The sequence below is a fragment of the Rhipicephalus sanguineus genome, chromosome 2 (genome assembly GCF_013339695.2).
Source record: "Rhipicephalus sanguineus isolate Rsan-2018 chromosome 2, BIME_Rsan_1.4, whole genome shotgun sequence".
NCBI lineage: Eukaryota > Metazoa > Arthropoda > Arachnida > Ixodida > Ixodidae > Rhipicephalus > Rhipicephalus sanguineus.
The window spans coordinates 223,030,938-223,046,312 of record NC_051177.1 but is presented as its reverse complement, the minus strand read 5'-3'; the positions used below and the strand labels follow the sequence as shown (position 1 = coordinate 223,046,312).

Below are 15,375 nucleotides of genomic sequence, written 5' to 3'. Positions count from 1 at the left end.
TACTCCTCCTGGAATGTGCAGTGCCAAAGGGACGTACATAAAATCAGCGGGGACAGCCTGCCCGAATGCTCCCCTCAGTCACACTTTCCCTACTCCCTGGGGTTTCGCTACTTCTGAAACTAACTCTCCCTGATCACTGTTATGTCTGCTCCTGAATCTAAGCACGCGTCAAACCTGCGCCCTGCACTTACCAATTCTATCCATGTTAAGCTCGACCTACCAGCTGTGTCCCTTTCGGTTGTTATGCTCTCCGCCGCCGGTTCACATGCTGCCCTCGCAGCGAGCCTCTCCTGAGGGAGACGATTTTGTCCCTGCTCCGTGGCTGGAGTTGTCATTTGTGAGCATTGCCACTGATAGTGCCCGTTCTCGCCGCATGCATACCATTGGACACCCATTCTCTCATTTCCCTGCAATACCTGTCTGTCGTGCGGCGATTGAACACTTCGCCATTCTTCGAGCTACCCGTGACTGTTTTACTCGATTTTGTAGTGACCGTGCTTTCGTCATATTTCTGTGCTAGCTTCGCCAGGTCGTGAGGTCTCAGCCATTCTGCCGTCTCGTGCTGTAGCACATACGCACGCATGTCTTCACGCATCAGCTGCTTGACTCGGTCTGATATGAGCAATTATTGCCCGCAGCTCCTGAACACTACTAATCTCTCTACTGCGGAGATAATAATCTAGTAAAATCTCGAGCCTTGTGGCGAACTGCCCCCACGTCTCATCTCCCTTCCGGCAGGCATAGAAGCGGCGCTTGTACTCCTCAGGGGTGAGCTTTAATTCATGCAGGATAAGGTCGCGAACCTCCTGGTACGAAAGCACTCGGTCATCTGCCCGATTTACCATCAATGTGCGGCTATTTTCATTCAAGAACGACACAATGATAGCGCCTTGTACCTCGTCAGGGATCTCGCAGCTTCTCAGCATGTTTTCAGCGCTCCGGAACCACGCCGGCACGCGCTCATCGGAAACTGGCAGTGGCGGAAGAACTGCTCCCAACTGATCCGCATACCGCGCTAAACCGCACCTGTCGCTCCGCCCAACTTCATTGCTCGTGTGCGATTGAAGCTTCAATTTTTGTATCTCGATTTGGAGCTTTAGCGCTTCTATTTCCAGCTCTTTTACACGAAATTGTAGAGCTGGATCGGCGCTTTCTACAGCGCGCATCTGCGCTATCAGTATTTACCGATGCCTCATCACGATCTAGCTCGTGGTTCTCACTAGTCCCATCTGCCCTTTGACCTCTGGTCACCCTAGTCGCCGTGGTGCTCCCGGAGAAAACAGAACACGGACCCACCTGTGATTTCTGTCGGTAGCTGCGTCGCCACGCTGGCTCCTCGTCGAGGCCTGAGTCAGCAGCTCATGGCAGCCGCTTTCTGATGTACTTGGACGGATTCGTACCGTTCAGTCTCTGCCTTCTTGGTTGGGACGACGGCCGGTCGTGCAATGACTCTCGCAGTACTCGTCGCTCCAGCAGTCGCCAGCCGCTCCGGGTGAGGTGCCCATGTCGGGGGAGAGGACGCTGCCGATCTTGATTGCAGCTCAGTTGACTGCCGCACTCGGTGTTGTCTCAGGTTCAGCCTTCTCGAGCTGCATACTTGCATGCGCCGTTCCGAGGCACCTTTTTTTTCTTCGCCCCACCTCAATTTGCTAAGGTTTATGTGTGTATACACAGGACTGTGGGACGTCTCGTTGTCCTCCAGGAAGCCGCCACGTCATCCTGCGACTGCTCCAGTTACATTTGGGTCGATGGAGGTGACCCGATGGTTCGGATGATCGTGGCGACACGTTGAAGGACTGGACAGGCCCGGTTGCTCAGATCCTGGCATACTTGAGTTTATTTGCACTCTTTACACTTGATGACAAAACAAAGGCCGGGGCGGCCACTCAACAGCTCTCGCGACAACAAATGGGCTGGGCCCGCACCAAACGTGCAAGCCCTTATGAGAATGTCTCCAAGTCCTTCGTCCCTGGATCAGAGCTGGCGCCAAGCACGACCTCTGTCCCCTTCTCAATCTCTCCGTCGAGCACCAAGCTCTCCCCTCTCGTCTCCTATTTTCCTTTAAATCCACCCTGTCTCGTCTGAGACCGCCTTATGGGACCAAACCTTTTCGATACTCCACCAATGAAGCAGAGAACTTTGTTTCTCTCAGAGACGTGTCTCCGCCTCCATTCTCACGCTTTGCTGCCCTCACTATGCGGCAAGCACAACTAAAAACGCCATCCATCCCATACACAGTCAAAGTACACTGAAATACACCACACCAACGTGCCCAGTTTACAATGCCGTCTCGAGCCTTGTCTGCGACAAGATGCCGCCGCCTGTTGCAATTACCGCAAAACCACGTCGGTGCTCATTCAGTGAGGACCGTCGCGACGGCGACACATTGTGTACGTTGTCAGTCTCCGTGGGATCGCTTCCGCCGCACGGGTGACTCCGCCGCGAAAGCAGCGGCCGACAAAAGGTGGCGAGGTTCGGCTACAAGGGCGCGGGTAGAGGCGAACGGCCTAATGGCCCTTCTGAGCTCCCCTTTTCCGTCGGGCGCCGTCTGCCTATTAGTCACCGTTGATCCGCTCTGGTGAAATCTTCCCCCGAACATAACTCCCAGCGATTCCCGTTCGTAGAGTTCCCACTGATCCGTTCGCCAAACCGTCCATGATGCCAATGTTTGAGGTAAGCACCTAGGATTTCCCTGGCACGAGTAGAATCTTGTTAGGGAGGTTCGAAAACTCGGTGTGTCACTTTGGGCGGCTTTTTGCAGCACTTTATCGACTTCCTGCTTATTACGGCAGTTCTGATACGTATTGTCTGCATCGAGTTCCGTCAGGTTGTTTTCCCCTTCAGATGTAGTGCCCTATAGTCGGTGACAGCCTAAGAATAAATATAAGCTCCGCTTACGAGGCCGCATTGCACATATTTACATGCCTCCGCGCTGCAAAGGAAGTAGTTCCTAAACAATAGCAATAATTTTACGCATATAAACATTATCTTGAAATACTGCATTGATATTGAAATAAAGAAAGCAAAGCTAAAGAAAAATTGTGAATGCACGGAGTTCAGCGTCAGCTTAACATATATCTGTTCTTTAACCGCACCTCCCGCCGCGGTCATCTCGGAGTCTACGAAGATGGAACGTACATCTTAAAGTTGATGTTTCTCCGCAATACCTATTTAGGTATTAAAACAAGGAATATGAGATTTAACGTAAAATTTAAAATAAAAAATTGTATTTTACCGTTTCATAAAACAAAAGAGCGACATTAATCACATTTAATAAGGTCACTTGTATTTTTTACGAAACCTTCGCCGCCAGTTTCCTTCACTGTCTGCTGTAACTATGGTAACTGTGACTCAAAGCGAAGGATGGCGAAGTGGTCCGAGATTGTATTCGTGAATTTCGACTCTTGTGCTGCTGTAAACATCGCATTTGCGTCTCTAGTCGCCGTGCTTGTTATCGTGTTTGAGAGACGCCAAGGCTTCATTTGACATCTTGTTTCAACTAAATAAAAGCGTTCGGCGCACATGGTGTTTAACAGCGGGGGTCATTGCATGTGCTGCCGTTACGTTTATGCCAAGGAGATCTACCCGTCTAAAGTGGCGTTGACTAAAGGCTTTACGTGGGATTGTTTCTCGCTTCGACAACGTGCACTGGCGCTGCCACGACCCCTTCAGCCCTTGAACATTTAACGTTCGATCGGATACCGATGTTTATGAAGGCAAAAGTTACGAGGCTTCGATGCGCATTTATATCATCGTCCTCTGAGCAGGTAGAGAGAGAAAAATAAGAAATGAAAAGAAAAAAAAAAACACTTTACAACGAAAAAAATAAGTAGCCAAAAGACCACGCGTATACACCCGGACATACAAAGAACACGTGCATCCTCGAGGAAATAAAAAGAAAACATAAATATATACATAGGTAATCCCGATGGACACAATCAGTAAATACATTCCTTTCCTCCATTGTCACGCCCCACCTCTCCAGCTTCCCCCATCCTCATTGTTTCGGAAGCATTGTGAGGGGTGAGGCTTCACAAGAAGGGATAAGCGTTTGACAAAGCGTCTACGGTCTATAAGCTTCAAGAGAATCTATAGTAGTTTATGATATGTAAATTATCACTGCGTACTACATGCACACAATACACGCCAAATGCAAAAAACGCACGTTAGAAAAGCAAGAACTCCAAATATGATATCGTGAAGTATGATGCAACACCATTAACGACAAAAGTTTTTTTCTTTTCACTCAATAATAGTTTTAGCGGCGTCACTTCAGTTACGATTACGATCCATGCAATCGAAAGTTCCTGCGTCACAGCGATATTATGTAGCGCGCATCATTTCGCGGTTTGCAGACAACGATGATCTCGCTTGGCGTTTTTCATTGCAAGGCGTTCGTGCATCGAGCGTGAGACTTACGCAACGGGCAATTCAACCTACCACATCATGCTGGGCTGGTTGAACTGAATTACGTTAAGACGACGCAGCTGCCCCAATAGGCACACTTCACATAAACACACGCACCGGCTTACCATAATGATCTTCTTATAATGCACACACCACTGCATATTCTCCACACTACGTTTGTTTACTTTCGCATTGTGTTGCGCGAACGGGTTATGTTGGTCGCTCCCTTTCTCTCACGCTTCGTCCGTACATACGTCACTCATATAGGCACAGAGCACGGCGCATCTCACAATAGATCACCAAGATTCCCACGTTGCGACCTCCAAGTAACACACACGCACATGTGGCAACGTTAGTGCTATGGCTTTTGCGGGCGGTAAATCGTACACAGACGCGCACATTACGACTTCACTTTCACCTCACTGCACACGAATGAACGCGACGACTATCGCCGATGTGGTAATCCTCAGGCGATATGCTTGGGTATCCGAGCGATGGAGGGAACACGCGCTGTGTTGCTACTTCACGCTGCCGAAACGACGGAACGCGCTAAAGCTTTGTAAAACACTCCGAGCTGCTGCCGCTTCGGTGCTCTTGAAACGCGGCACAGTCACATCGAATGACGACCGGCAAGGATGATGCTGGGTACGTGCGGATAACAGCACGGAAAAGCTTCTTCTGGTAGAAGCAAACAGCGCAGGAAATTGGAATTGACGGATCTCGGTCTCGATGCAGCGGTACCTCGCCTCTCGTCGCGAACTGCGGCATGTTGCATTTTTCATTGGTTCGTCTAACCATTGCGTCATGGTAAAGAGCGGCCGTCGTTGGACGCGCATAATACAAAGGGACAGCGGTACAGTTTACTTTTTATTCTTAGCTGTCACCGACTACAGAAAGTCGGTGAGAGGAGAAATCGTGCGCTCTGCGAGACGGTGGCGCCCTCTCTTGCGCGGTGCCGGAGTCAGTTGCATGCTTCCGAAACGGTCTTAGCGATTATAGGTTACTTTTTGCGATCACGTTTTGATTATTTCTGTTAATTATATAATTTTGGACCTTGTTCGTTCATTCTAATCCGCTTTTGAGCATTTCTAACCCTGTTATGGCCTGTATTGAATGCTTTACTGTGAGCGTGACCACGCCATATGGGATCCATGGATGGACGACAAGCCGGGCCCCTAAAGTGCTACGCATATAAAATGCGCAGTTTCATTTTAACACGAAAGTGTTTTATGCCGGGGTCCACCAAGGCTCCACTGACGCACTTCCGTCACGGATATGACATTGTAAATATAAAGACTAACATATGGCAAAAAAAAACGAAAAAGTTCCGTCACCGGGAGTCGAAATTACGACCCCTCGATCCCCAGCGCGCAGCGCGAAACGACTCCGCCACAGACGGCACGCTTTTCGACATACAAACGGCGTGCTATTTATATGCACCATTTGCCTTTACGGTACTCCGATATCGGCGTACATCAGCCTGTTTTCGTTATCACTAGCGAGATGGCGCGAAGGGCTCGAACAGCGTAAGGTCCCTATAGACCCCTTGCAAAAACGCCGGCAACACTGGCCACTGCTGTGCGCTGCCGGCAACACTGGGCAGCGGTCTCATGGTAAAGGAAAGAAACTAGGAAAAGCATACTTTCGTCTGGCTGCGCTAGTTCTGTTCCGCGCTCGTTAGAATGGCATCTGCGTCGCAGGCGATTGTTTTCCCCACGACCGGCTGGGAAAGTGACCTTTCTTGCCTGCCGCCTCTAAACGAAGAGAGGCTTGTTGAATTTTATCGCAGCAAGTCGACGACAGAGCGCTGCTACGACCGCAGCTACAACTTCACCGTCGAATCCTACTTAATCGCATCGACGGTGAAGACGAACAGCTCCATGCAAAGGTAATGCGTTTTCTTTGTCTCAAGGGTGCTTCTTAGCAAACGCTTTAGCTGCAGGGAAGCTTACACCTAGGTAAACTTGTACTATTTGTTGTTTAACAGCATTACAAGCAACATGCATGGCAGAGTTCAACAGAGAACTAATCGCACGCCACTGTGGCTGCTTTGTTTTTCGTACACAGTAATTTAACTTTATTGCGCGTCGGACAAGGCCGTAGACCCTAAGCAGCCGAAAGAGAAAGGTCGCGAACGGTATGCGCTCGTCCCTGCTAGCGCTGCGATTGAATTCTCGGCGTGTTACTGAGGGCAATGCACAGGGGCGTAGCCAGAAATGTTTTTTTTTTTGGGGGGGGGGGGTTCAACCATACTTTATGTATGTTCGTGCATGCGTTTGTATGTGTGCGTGTATATGTACGCAAGCAAAATTGAAAAATTTCGGGGGGGGGTTGAATTCCCCCCCCCCCTGACTACGCCCCTGGCAATGCACCTGTTTAGCAAAACGCGCAAGCCGCGTACGCCTTACGCAAAAATAAAGGTGCCCCGAGCAGCTCAGGCGACATGTAGTTATAACAGCATGTTCAAATACTTTGTTTGTGTTGTGTGTAATGCGCGGTTACGTTTACGAGGTGGCTTGACCTGTTCTGCTGGACGCAGTGTGCTTGAGTGGTTGCTGTCCTCGTAAGGAGCTGCACGCATAGGTGCAGACGGCAAAGAGGGGCGTGTGATGTTATGCCAGGTTTATGAGGAATAAGGAACGAACACGAATAAAGTAGTAGGGTGATACCTAAAAATGAAATGTTGGACACACGTCCTCATTTAAAACGCTGCAAGGGAGTGCGGGGCATGTTATGACATCATTAGTCTTCCAAGGCGAATGTTCCTACGCATAGTTGTGCTCGTGTGTACTACCGCTCATAGCAGATGACATACTGATTCGTGCGCATTTCTTTTCAGTGACGGGCTTGTCCTCATAAGGGCACAGTGCTACAGGAGCAAAAAAAAGAATGCATCACCCTACATTGTCCACGCAGCTATTGGACAGCAAGGGCAAGTTGTTGGGGGCAACTGTGAATGCCCTGCTGGCCAGTTTGCATGCAACCACTTGCTAAGCATGCTTCGCATGGTTGCCCTGCTCCAGTCTAAAGGCTTCTCAGAAGCACCTGAAGACATTGCGTGCACTGATTTGCCACAGCAATGGCGGGTGCCACGTGGAAAGGTCATTAAGGGCAGCTCTGTTCAAGGGATTGACTGGAGGAGCGTCAGAGAAGGCGGCCTGAGTGTCCCAAAACTTGCCAGGCCAACAGAGCGGCGAGTGAACCCACGCACGAAGGAAGAACAAGCAGCTGCACAAAAGAAGCTTTGCCGCAGCATACTCGCAAGAGATGCCAACAATGCATTTGCCCGAGGGCTCTCGTTGTCGCTGGGGCAGCCGTATAAAGAAACCAAATACGGCCTGGCTCCAGCCTCATCACCACTTGCGTACCAGCAGGCACTGCTGCCTCACGGATTTAGTGCGCAGTTGTCCGGCATTACACCGGTGTCACTTGCCTCCTCCCAGCTGGTGCCGACTCTGGACCTATTCAAGGATGTTGAGCCTTGGATTCCAGCTGTTCACCAAACAACCTCTGGAATTCTTGAGGTATGCATACATAATCTTTCCCAGACAATACCGAGGCCTGTTAAGCGTGATGCCTTCACATAGGTGCTTATGTTATTACGCTGTGCCGGAGTCCATGCGTCTCCTGCACGCAATATTGAACAGCCCATCATGTAACGTGTGGGAGCAGGCTAGTTGGTATTCCACACTTGAAACTGCTGAGCGCGAAAGCAGACAGCGCTTGTCCTCGTCCCACCTGTGTTGCTGTGTCTACTTTCACATTAAGCAGTTTCCAGCACGTAAATACAGAATATGTTTGACGCTCTTGCTGCATGTGAAAGGACATACAATCAGGGATGCTACATTTTCAAGGAGTGGTGGCCTGCGTTAAGTTTCTTAAGAAGCATGCTTGTTACTGCTGTTCTGTTTCTCTATTTCGCAGAAGGTGAGAACAACCAGGGAGTCATCTTTGACACTGGAACGTGACACAAGGCAGCAGTCGCGTAGCGCAACTTGGCAGAAGGAGCGGGCTCCAAGGCTGACGGCGTCAAACTTTGGTGTCGTGCTTGCGAGGCAGCAGTGGTCATCAAAAGGCCTTCAAGCGATCACAGCTAGCAGAGACCTCTCAAGGGTGGCTCCTATCAGGTGCACAAACTGCTTGAAATCTCTTGTTCACAGAAAGAGCACGCTCCGCAGAATTATTTGGGTTGTCCCATGTAACTTGGGCCAACACTTAAAAAATCAAAAGGTGTACTGGAAGCAAATTGAACTGAACGCATACTATTCACACTAGCCTGTAGATATTCGGGCTGTTTCTTGTTTTGCCTTTAACTAATTCAACAATTATGCTAACTACCCACCCTTTCATTATTGGGTCAAGAAAAAATATGAGCACAGAGTTGTAGAGCGCCTTCAGAAATCGCTGATTAAATTGGTTCCCTTACAGGATGCCCCCACGTAGTCCTTTGAAAGACATGCGAAAAGAAAGGTGCTTGCATGAGGTCTTCAGAGGGTCGCTTTAATGGCAGACATATGTGCTTTCTAATTACGGCTAATTTGTCTTGCATGAGTGCATCTGGGTTTCACCTTCTTGTGTTACAAGAGTGTAACACCTGCCTAATTTTTTTCTTTTGGCAATGAGCATCTGATGTCGCAGATGGACAGTTTTCTTGTTGACTCGGCATAGAAGTACTTGGGCATTTAAAACATGCTCACTACATGAAACCATTGTAGCTGAGCTGAGTGACAATTCAACAAAGGTTGAAGCCTGATTAAACCTGCCTATGGATACTGTAGGAAAGCCAATACATTGCGACTAGTTCAACTCTTAAAACATCCCAGCCAAGACAAGTAGCTCAATAACGCTGAGAAGGCAGGCAATGTATTCATTTCTGTGCTTCTCATAACACTATACACTTTGTCTTCATAGCTTCGATAGGTGCATTTTGACCACTTCAATGTGCTCAAAACTACCCAATCTTTCGAGCTAGCTTCACTCAGCAGCTTAATTTGACTCCATTTTGTGCACGCACCTTAACCTATGCCACATGTGAGCTGATAAACTTGTATGCCTCATGAGACATTTAAACTGATTTGTAAGCCATTTTCCTGAACAAGTTGTAATGCAAATGCTTACAATTCCAGCAAAAAGCAGAACACTCTCAAACTTATCGACACTTACCATTGTGACCCACAGATATGGTTATTGATGCAAAGGGTGCCACACTTGGCTGCTGTCCCAGCATAACAGGAGGGCTCATGTGCGGTGCTAGGGCAGTTAAACACAAATATGTATATTTGCACGCATATATTTGTGCTGCCAAGGGCATGCAATCTGTTCAAGTTTGGCATGGGCTCAATTTTCATCTGCTGTTACGAATTTGTATGCAGGTACGGCACCTCCAATGAGCCCATAGCTGCAAAGCGCTACGAGGAAGTGCTTCAAAACATGGGTCACGACGTGACAGTTGCACACTGCGGCCTGCTGGTCAACCCTGCCTTTCCTTGGCTGGGAGCATCACCTGACAGGCTCGTGTATGATCCCGCAGAAGGCTCATATGGGGTACTCGAAATTAAGTGCCCATATAGCCTCCGTGAAAAGAAGGGAGAAGAACTTGCCACTGCCACATTCTGTAGCGAGCTGACTGACAGTGGCCCAAGGCTGAAGAGGGAGGACTACTATTATGCACAATTAGTAGGCCAAATGGGAGTTTCTGGGCTGAGCTGGGGGGACTTTGTAGTGTACGGAAAAGATTTCATTTTAATTGAACGAATTCAGCTGAACAAAGCTGAGTGGGATGGAATGAGAGACCAGCTGAACTACTTTTACTTTAATACTCTGCTGCCGTTTATGGAAACTGCTGAGCAATGAGTCTGCTATTTGGCATGTATGCATTCAAATGAGTGCACTTTGCTGCTATTGTCATTTGCACGCTGTCACATGAGAACACTTAGCGACACTTGCCAGCCAGTGCATTAGCAAACGCTGCGTCTGTCCAGCCTGAGTAGCAATTGCTCAAACATAAGAAAGCGGAGTCAGTAGTGTTGTTAACCGTCATTTTCATTGTTAGGAATGCCATTACTAAAATGTCCTACAGTTGAAACTTGATTTAACGAAGTGATGACCACTCTCAAATTACAGTTGAAACTTGATTTAATGAAGTGATGACCGTGATCAAAATATTTAGTTAAATTGCATCTGGAACTAACCCACGCTTGCGCATGCGGAAAGTCCGTAAGGGTGGCCTGGACCCAGAGCCTTCTATGTCTGTACGATGCAGGTTCGGTAGAGTTGCGTGAAGCTGACAGACAGCCAACATGCTAAGATAGTGTGGCAAGCGTGCGATAGTGTGGGCAGGCCGAGAAAAAATGTTGCGTGGAGCCGATCAGAACTCTTGGTCACATAAACAGAAGTAGATGTAAAAAGATGCACGCAAAACCACTGCATAAAAGTGAGGAACGCCTTGTTGACCGGACAATGCACCGAACTAAACACAAGCCCACATTAGCAGACTGCCTGCATTTCTGGCAATTGACAAAAAAATGAGGTAGTGAAGTATTTAGCTAAACACCAGATAAACCTTCAAGTAAATTTCTCGTTGACTTTGTCATGTTTAAGATTAAGAATACTCGCAAAAAATAATCGACAGAGTTCTTGCTTTTCATCATTTGCCCCATTTTGCTTAGCTGTGCTTCAAAAGTCTTGTGCCACATGTTGATGCGTGCGGCAGTAGGTATTTCACTGCTTTTTATTCCAACTCTCCCGACCGAGACAAATTGACCTTGGCATAAACCACAAAATAATAAAAGCAACCGCTGTAGTGTTCCTGTGGGAGCAGTTATGGGGATTATAAACCACTGCTGCCCCTAGCAACATTTACACATAAAAGTACTGCCATCTGTTCAGTGCACTGTTGGGTGTGTGGGTTGCGATTAGGATGCCTAAATATATCATTGCAATAAAGAGAAAATGCATGCTAAAAAAACGTATCTGTGTCAAAATCGGAAAAAAATCACAGCTTTTTACTTATTTGAGGTAAAATTTAGTGAAATCAACTTCGGTTACATGCCAGCTTTATTGATTCGGGTTTATGTCAATAAACACTATTGATGCTTGCCAGAGAATGAAGCTGTCTTTGTTAGATCCGGAACTTCATAATACTACTGCTTTCATGATGCTTATGGCAGGCAGGGGCTTGCTAAAGCACACGCCGTACAATGGCTGTGTTCATCATATTTGCACCTAAAGTTTAATTGAAGCAGCTGACCTGAAATAACAAATATGTGTTGTGTTACTGACTCACCCATTGCTATTACCACGATTCCCTAAGTACACTTCTATTTTTGTCGTGCAGCAGAGCACCACCAGAGTGACATTCGTGTGCCTGCACTTGCTCAATGTGCGCTTGTTTGCTTGTGTGACAGCAGTACAAGACTGTGACACATTAAAGAGCTGTGTTCATTGGCTTGTTATTTCGAAATGAATAAAATGCAGAATACCATTTGCGCTGTCACAGTCCTGTACGCAATACAATTTGCTTGTGGAGGCAGTCGCCATCAAGGCACTGTGCAAGTGAAATTTCCTCCTTGGTAATCTTGGATGTGAAGGAGTGAATTTGTCATTCTTGGTGTCATTCAGGTGTCATATTCTGAGACAAGAACTTTTGGAGACATCGCCAAATTATTGCTTTTGCTGCACGCAGATTGGCTGGTGATGAAAACAAGAAAAATTTATGGTGCCATGTTGTATTTCTCGCGACATGTTACGTCTCAGTGCTCTGGACATTCCGGGAATAATCCTCCTCTCATCGTCAGTTGATGTTGAAGCATACCATTTCAGTGACTCAGATGGTAGTTTCTTCTATTGTTCTGTGGGCAGATGTGCACAGCATATTGGCTGAAATATGCAAGTGTGCAGTTTTAAACTCTCAGCAGAAATACGTTTCATGCATGCGTGCTTCTTTAGAAACATTACACTTAAGCAATACAATGTTGAAAGCACTTTTTAAAACATTATATTTGAAGTTGCAAGACGCAAGCCTAGCCTCTGCTTAGAAGCCAGTACCCTCAAAAATTCCACTCTGGCTGCTGTGCACTTGTACAGAGCATTAAGATGAATAAGTAGGCATGTGAATTTAGCAAATTGAGAGGCTAAAGGCGTTAAGACAACAGAGATGCACAATCTCAGGGCACACAGGGTGCTCACCGTGTTGCGAGTTGTTTGAAAACGCCAATGGCCAGAGCAACTTATGTCATTGGCAAGTAGTTGATTCACTTCTTGAACATGACGGACACTACGTCGCTCAAATCGAAAGTAGTCATCTCAAAAAGTAGTTGCTCAAAGTAATCATCTCAGAATATGGCCCCACATATGAGGAGGTTGGGCAGTGGCCTTTCAGCAGCATACTTTATTTGCTTAGGCTCTGTGGCATCCCAGCGAGTACAAAATAGCACAGTGCGCATTATGGAAAACAAGCACACTGGACCTAGCTGGATTCCATATCCTGAATTAAAGGCGACTGAAAGTTGCTCAAGATGGCAAAGATCGTCCACATCTGATTAACCACTGGTACCAATGAAATTGGAATGGGGCGATCAAATATGTGAAAGCACTTAATTCTTTGAATTCTTCTTTCGACATGAATCCGGAAGGCAGCAATCTCCTGGGTCTCTTGAGTCTCCTCAGCAGTAAATCTGTCACGTCGGAGGAAGGGTGGAATGTTTAGCTCTACGCCGATCTCCTCTACAAGGTCATCAATTCGAAACCCCTTGTCTGCTATCACAGAGTCACCTATGTCAAAATCTAGGTCCAAAAACCCACTCCTTCTCACACATTCTCTGTCTGAGGTGCTCCCGGTGAAAAGCTCCGAGACAAATGTGGTAAGCCCATTTGGTGACACACCGATCAGTCCTTTAAGTGTGTGTGTGGACTTATAATGGGAGTAGAGGCCAGACTGTGTCACAATTGACGATGGCACTTCGCACCGTATTTCTGTTGCATCGAGCATCACACGAGTCGATTGGTACTTTTCCACAAATGCCAGAGCCATTGCCTCGTCAATAGCTCGCCGTGACATCCATATTGTCAATGCTGTCAGCTGTAGGTACATGAAATCCACCCAAATGGAAAATATTCTTGACACTGTGCTAAGAGATACCGAAAACAAATGTCCAAGGTGCTGGTGGAACACTCCGAGACGAAGCTTTATGAGGACCATGAACAGTTGGTTTGGTACACTTACTTTCTGTGGCCGGCCCCTGTAATCCTGATTCTTGTGTATTCTGGTGCTGTGATGTCGCATTATGTTGCATCCATTTTCACCAGGGTCCAGATAGTCCAATAGATCTACAAAGGTTGCATAGTCGGGCAGTCCTGTATAAAACTGAATGTCTTCATCACATTCTTCGAATTTTTCTATGCCAAAAGATGCATACTGAGTCTTTAATTTGTCCATACATTGCTCGGAAGTAACCAACTCGCTTCGAAGTACATCCAGCTCCTTATTCTGTGCTTTCAGCTCTATTCTTCGCAGTTTCCAGCTCTGGCCGACAACTAGCGAGTTCAGCACGAGCCTTGCTTAGTTGCACTGCCTGCTCGGCTAATTCTGCCTGCTGCTTAGATGCCTGGTCTTTAGCTGTGGCAAGCTGTGCCTCCAGCACAGCAATTGCTTTCGTGAGCTCGCTGTGGATAGTAGGAGCAGGCTCCTGAAGCACATTCTGGTCTGCGACAATCTCCTGTTGCGGGGCTTCGTTCTCATCGGGTGCACTTGCCAAATCCATTGGACTGTCAGCTGGTGGGTGGAGCTCGGTGCATTTCTTCTTGGAAGCAGGAATGGCTGAAGACGTTCGCTGTCGAGGAGGTTTTCTTGGGGGCTTGGTTTTCCGAAATGGAAAAATGGATGGTACAGCCTCGTCTTTGAGGAGGCAATGACCACTAGCAACATTTCCCCAGTAGTCTGCCTCCAGGAAATGCAATGAGCATACTTTGGTCGCTTTAGATATTTTAAACAGCGGCCCTTCGTCCCTCTTTATGGCAGCGATCCATTTTTTCTTCATTCCCTCGTCGCTGGGAAACCTGTGGTATGACACCTGAAAATAAAGCTTTGGTTATGATCTTGTGTCTCAATTTATGCACGGCGAAGCGCACGACCAACAAATGTTATGCATAAATACTGACCCGTGTAATGCGAGTTTAGCATAACGCAGCGGTAATGAATGATCGGCGAACAACCAAATACTTGCACTGGGCACGGCAGCGGCTCGCACGCGAAGCTTGTTCAGAAAAAAAAGTTTGCTATGGATTAACATGCAAGCCCAACGCTCGTCTGCAGAGCAGCGCTAAACTGCGAACTCGCAGTGACACAAAATAAACGAGCGATGCGAAGCAAAAGTGCGTGCCACTTTGGGACATCGTGCAAGTTTGCCGATCGGCGTTGAATGCACCGCGCGGATGTGACGCTGGTTTAGCCCCACTAAGAGTGTCAGTCGGGCAAGGAACAATTGAGTGAATGAGCAATTAAAACCCGCAAACCACTATAGTGCCGAGCCAATACATTAAACCTATGCAAAAACCGCACGCGAAATCGGGGACACGGATGGCCCGGTGCGTGTGCGCTGATACGTACCTTTCGTCCGGACTTGTCAACGTATCCGTATTGCTTGCACACAGGGACACAGCAGTGCGTTGGCATGTTCGCTGTCGCCGTGAAAGCGCTTGAATTCTTACTTCAAGCGCCAGACAGAATGCCGAAAGGTCGTATGCCGCGCAGCCAGTACATAGGTAACACAGCCGGACGCAGCGTGTTTTCCTTCACAATGGCGCGCCGCTGGTGACCGCCCCAATGTTGCCATAGAGGACAGAGTGTTGCTAGGCTTTCTGCAAGGGGTCTATATTTTTAAAGGTAGCGACAACTACACGCGCGCCCTCCCGAGTGGTCCAAGGAGCAGCGATAGCAGACGACGCGCGGCTCGCTCACGTGCATATTGC

At 47.8% G+C, this 15,375-nt stretch overlaps 2 protein-coding genes across 2 annotated transcripts; one reads left to right on the top strand and one right to left on the bottom strand.

Annotated features, from left to right (window-relative positions):
- Positions 1 to 6,044: 6,044 nt before the first annotated feature.
- LOC119382251 (uncharacterized) lies at positions 6,045 to 8,682 on the top strand. The gene is made up of 3 exons (XM_037649960.2): positions 6,045 to 6,295; positions 7,247 to 7,931; positions 8,332 to 8,682. The coding sequence occupies exons 1-3, from the start codon at positions 6,090 to 6,092 to the stop codon at positions 8,680 to 8,682; spliced, it is 1,242 nt and encodes a 413-aa protein (XP_037505888.2). The 5' UTR covers positions 6,045 to 6,089.
- A 5,207-nt stretch (positions 8,683 to 13,889) lies between these two features.
- On the bottom strand, positions 13,890 to 15,139 carry LOC119382250 (THAP domain-containing protein 7). Its single transcript, XM_037649959.2, has 2 exons — positions 15,014 to 15,139; positions 13,890 to 14,477 (listed from the first exon to the last, which is right to left on the bottom strand). The coding sequence occupies exons 1-2, from the start codon at positions 15,077 to 15,079 to the stop codon at positions 13,890 to 13,892; spliced, it is 654 nt and encodes a 217-aa protein (XP_037505887.1). The 5' UTR covers positions 15,080 to 15,139.
- Positions 15,140 to 15,375: the final 236 nt, after the last annotated feature.

Bases quoted from the DNA above. Each gene is read 5' to 3' on its own strand.
- LOC119382250 (XM_037649959.2), bottom strand. From the start codon at position 15,079: ATGCCAACGCACTGCTGTGTCCCTGTGTGCAAGCAATACGGATACGTT. The intron at 14,478-15,013 runs GTACGTATCAGC...CTTTATTTTCAG, and splicing joins TTGACAAGTCCGGACGAAAG to GTGTCATACCACAGGTTTCC.
- LOC119382251 (XM_037649960.2), top strand. From the start codon at position 6,090: ATGGCATCTGCGTCGCAGGCGATTGTTTTCCCCACGACCGGCTGGGAA. The intron at 6,296-7,246 runs GTAATGCGTTTT...ATTTCTTTTCAG, and splicing joins ACGAACAGCTCCATGCAAAG to TGACGGGCTTGTCCTCATAA. The intron at 7,932-8,331 runs GTATGCATACAT...TCTATTTCGCAG, and splicing joins CAACCTCTGGAATTCTTGAG to AAGGTGAGAACAACCAGGGA.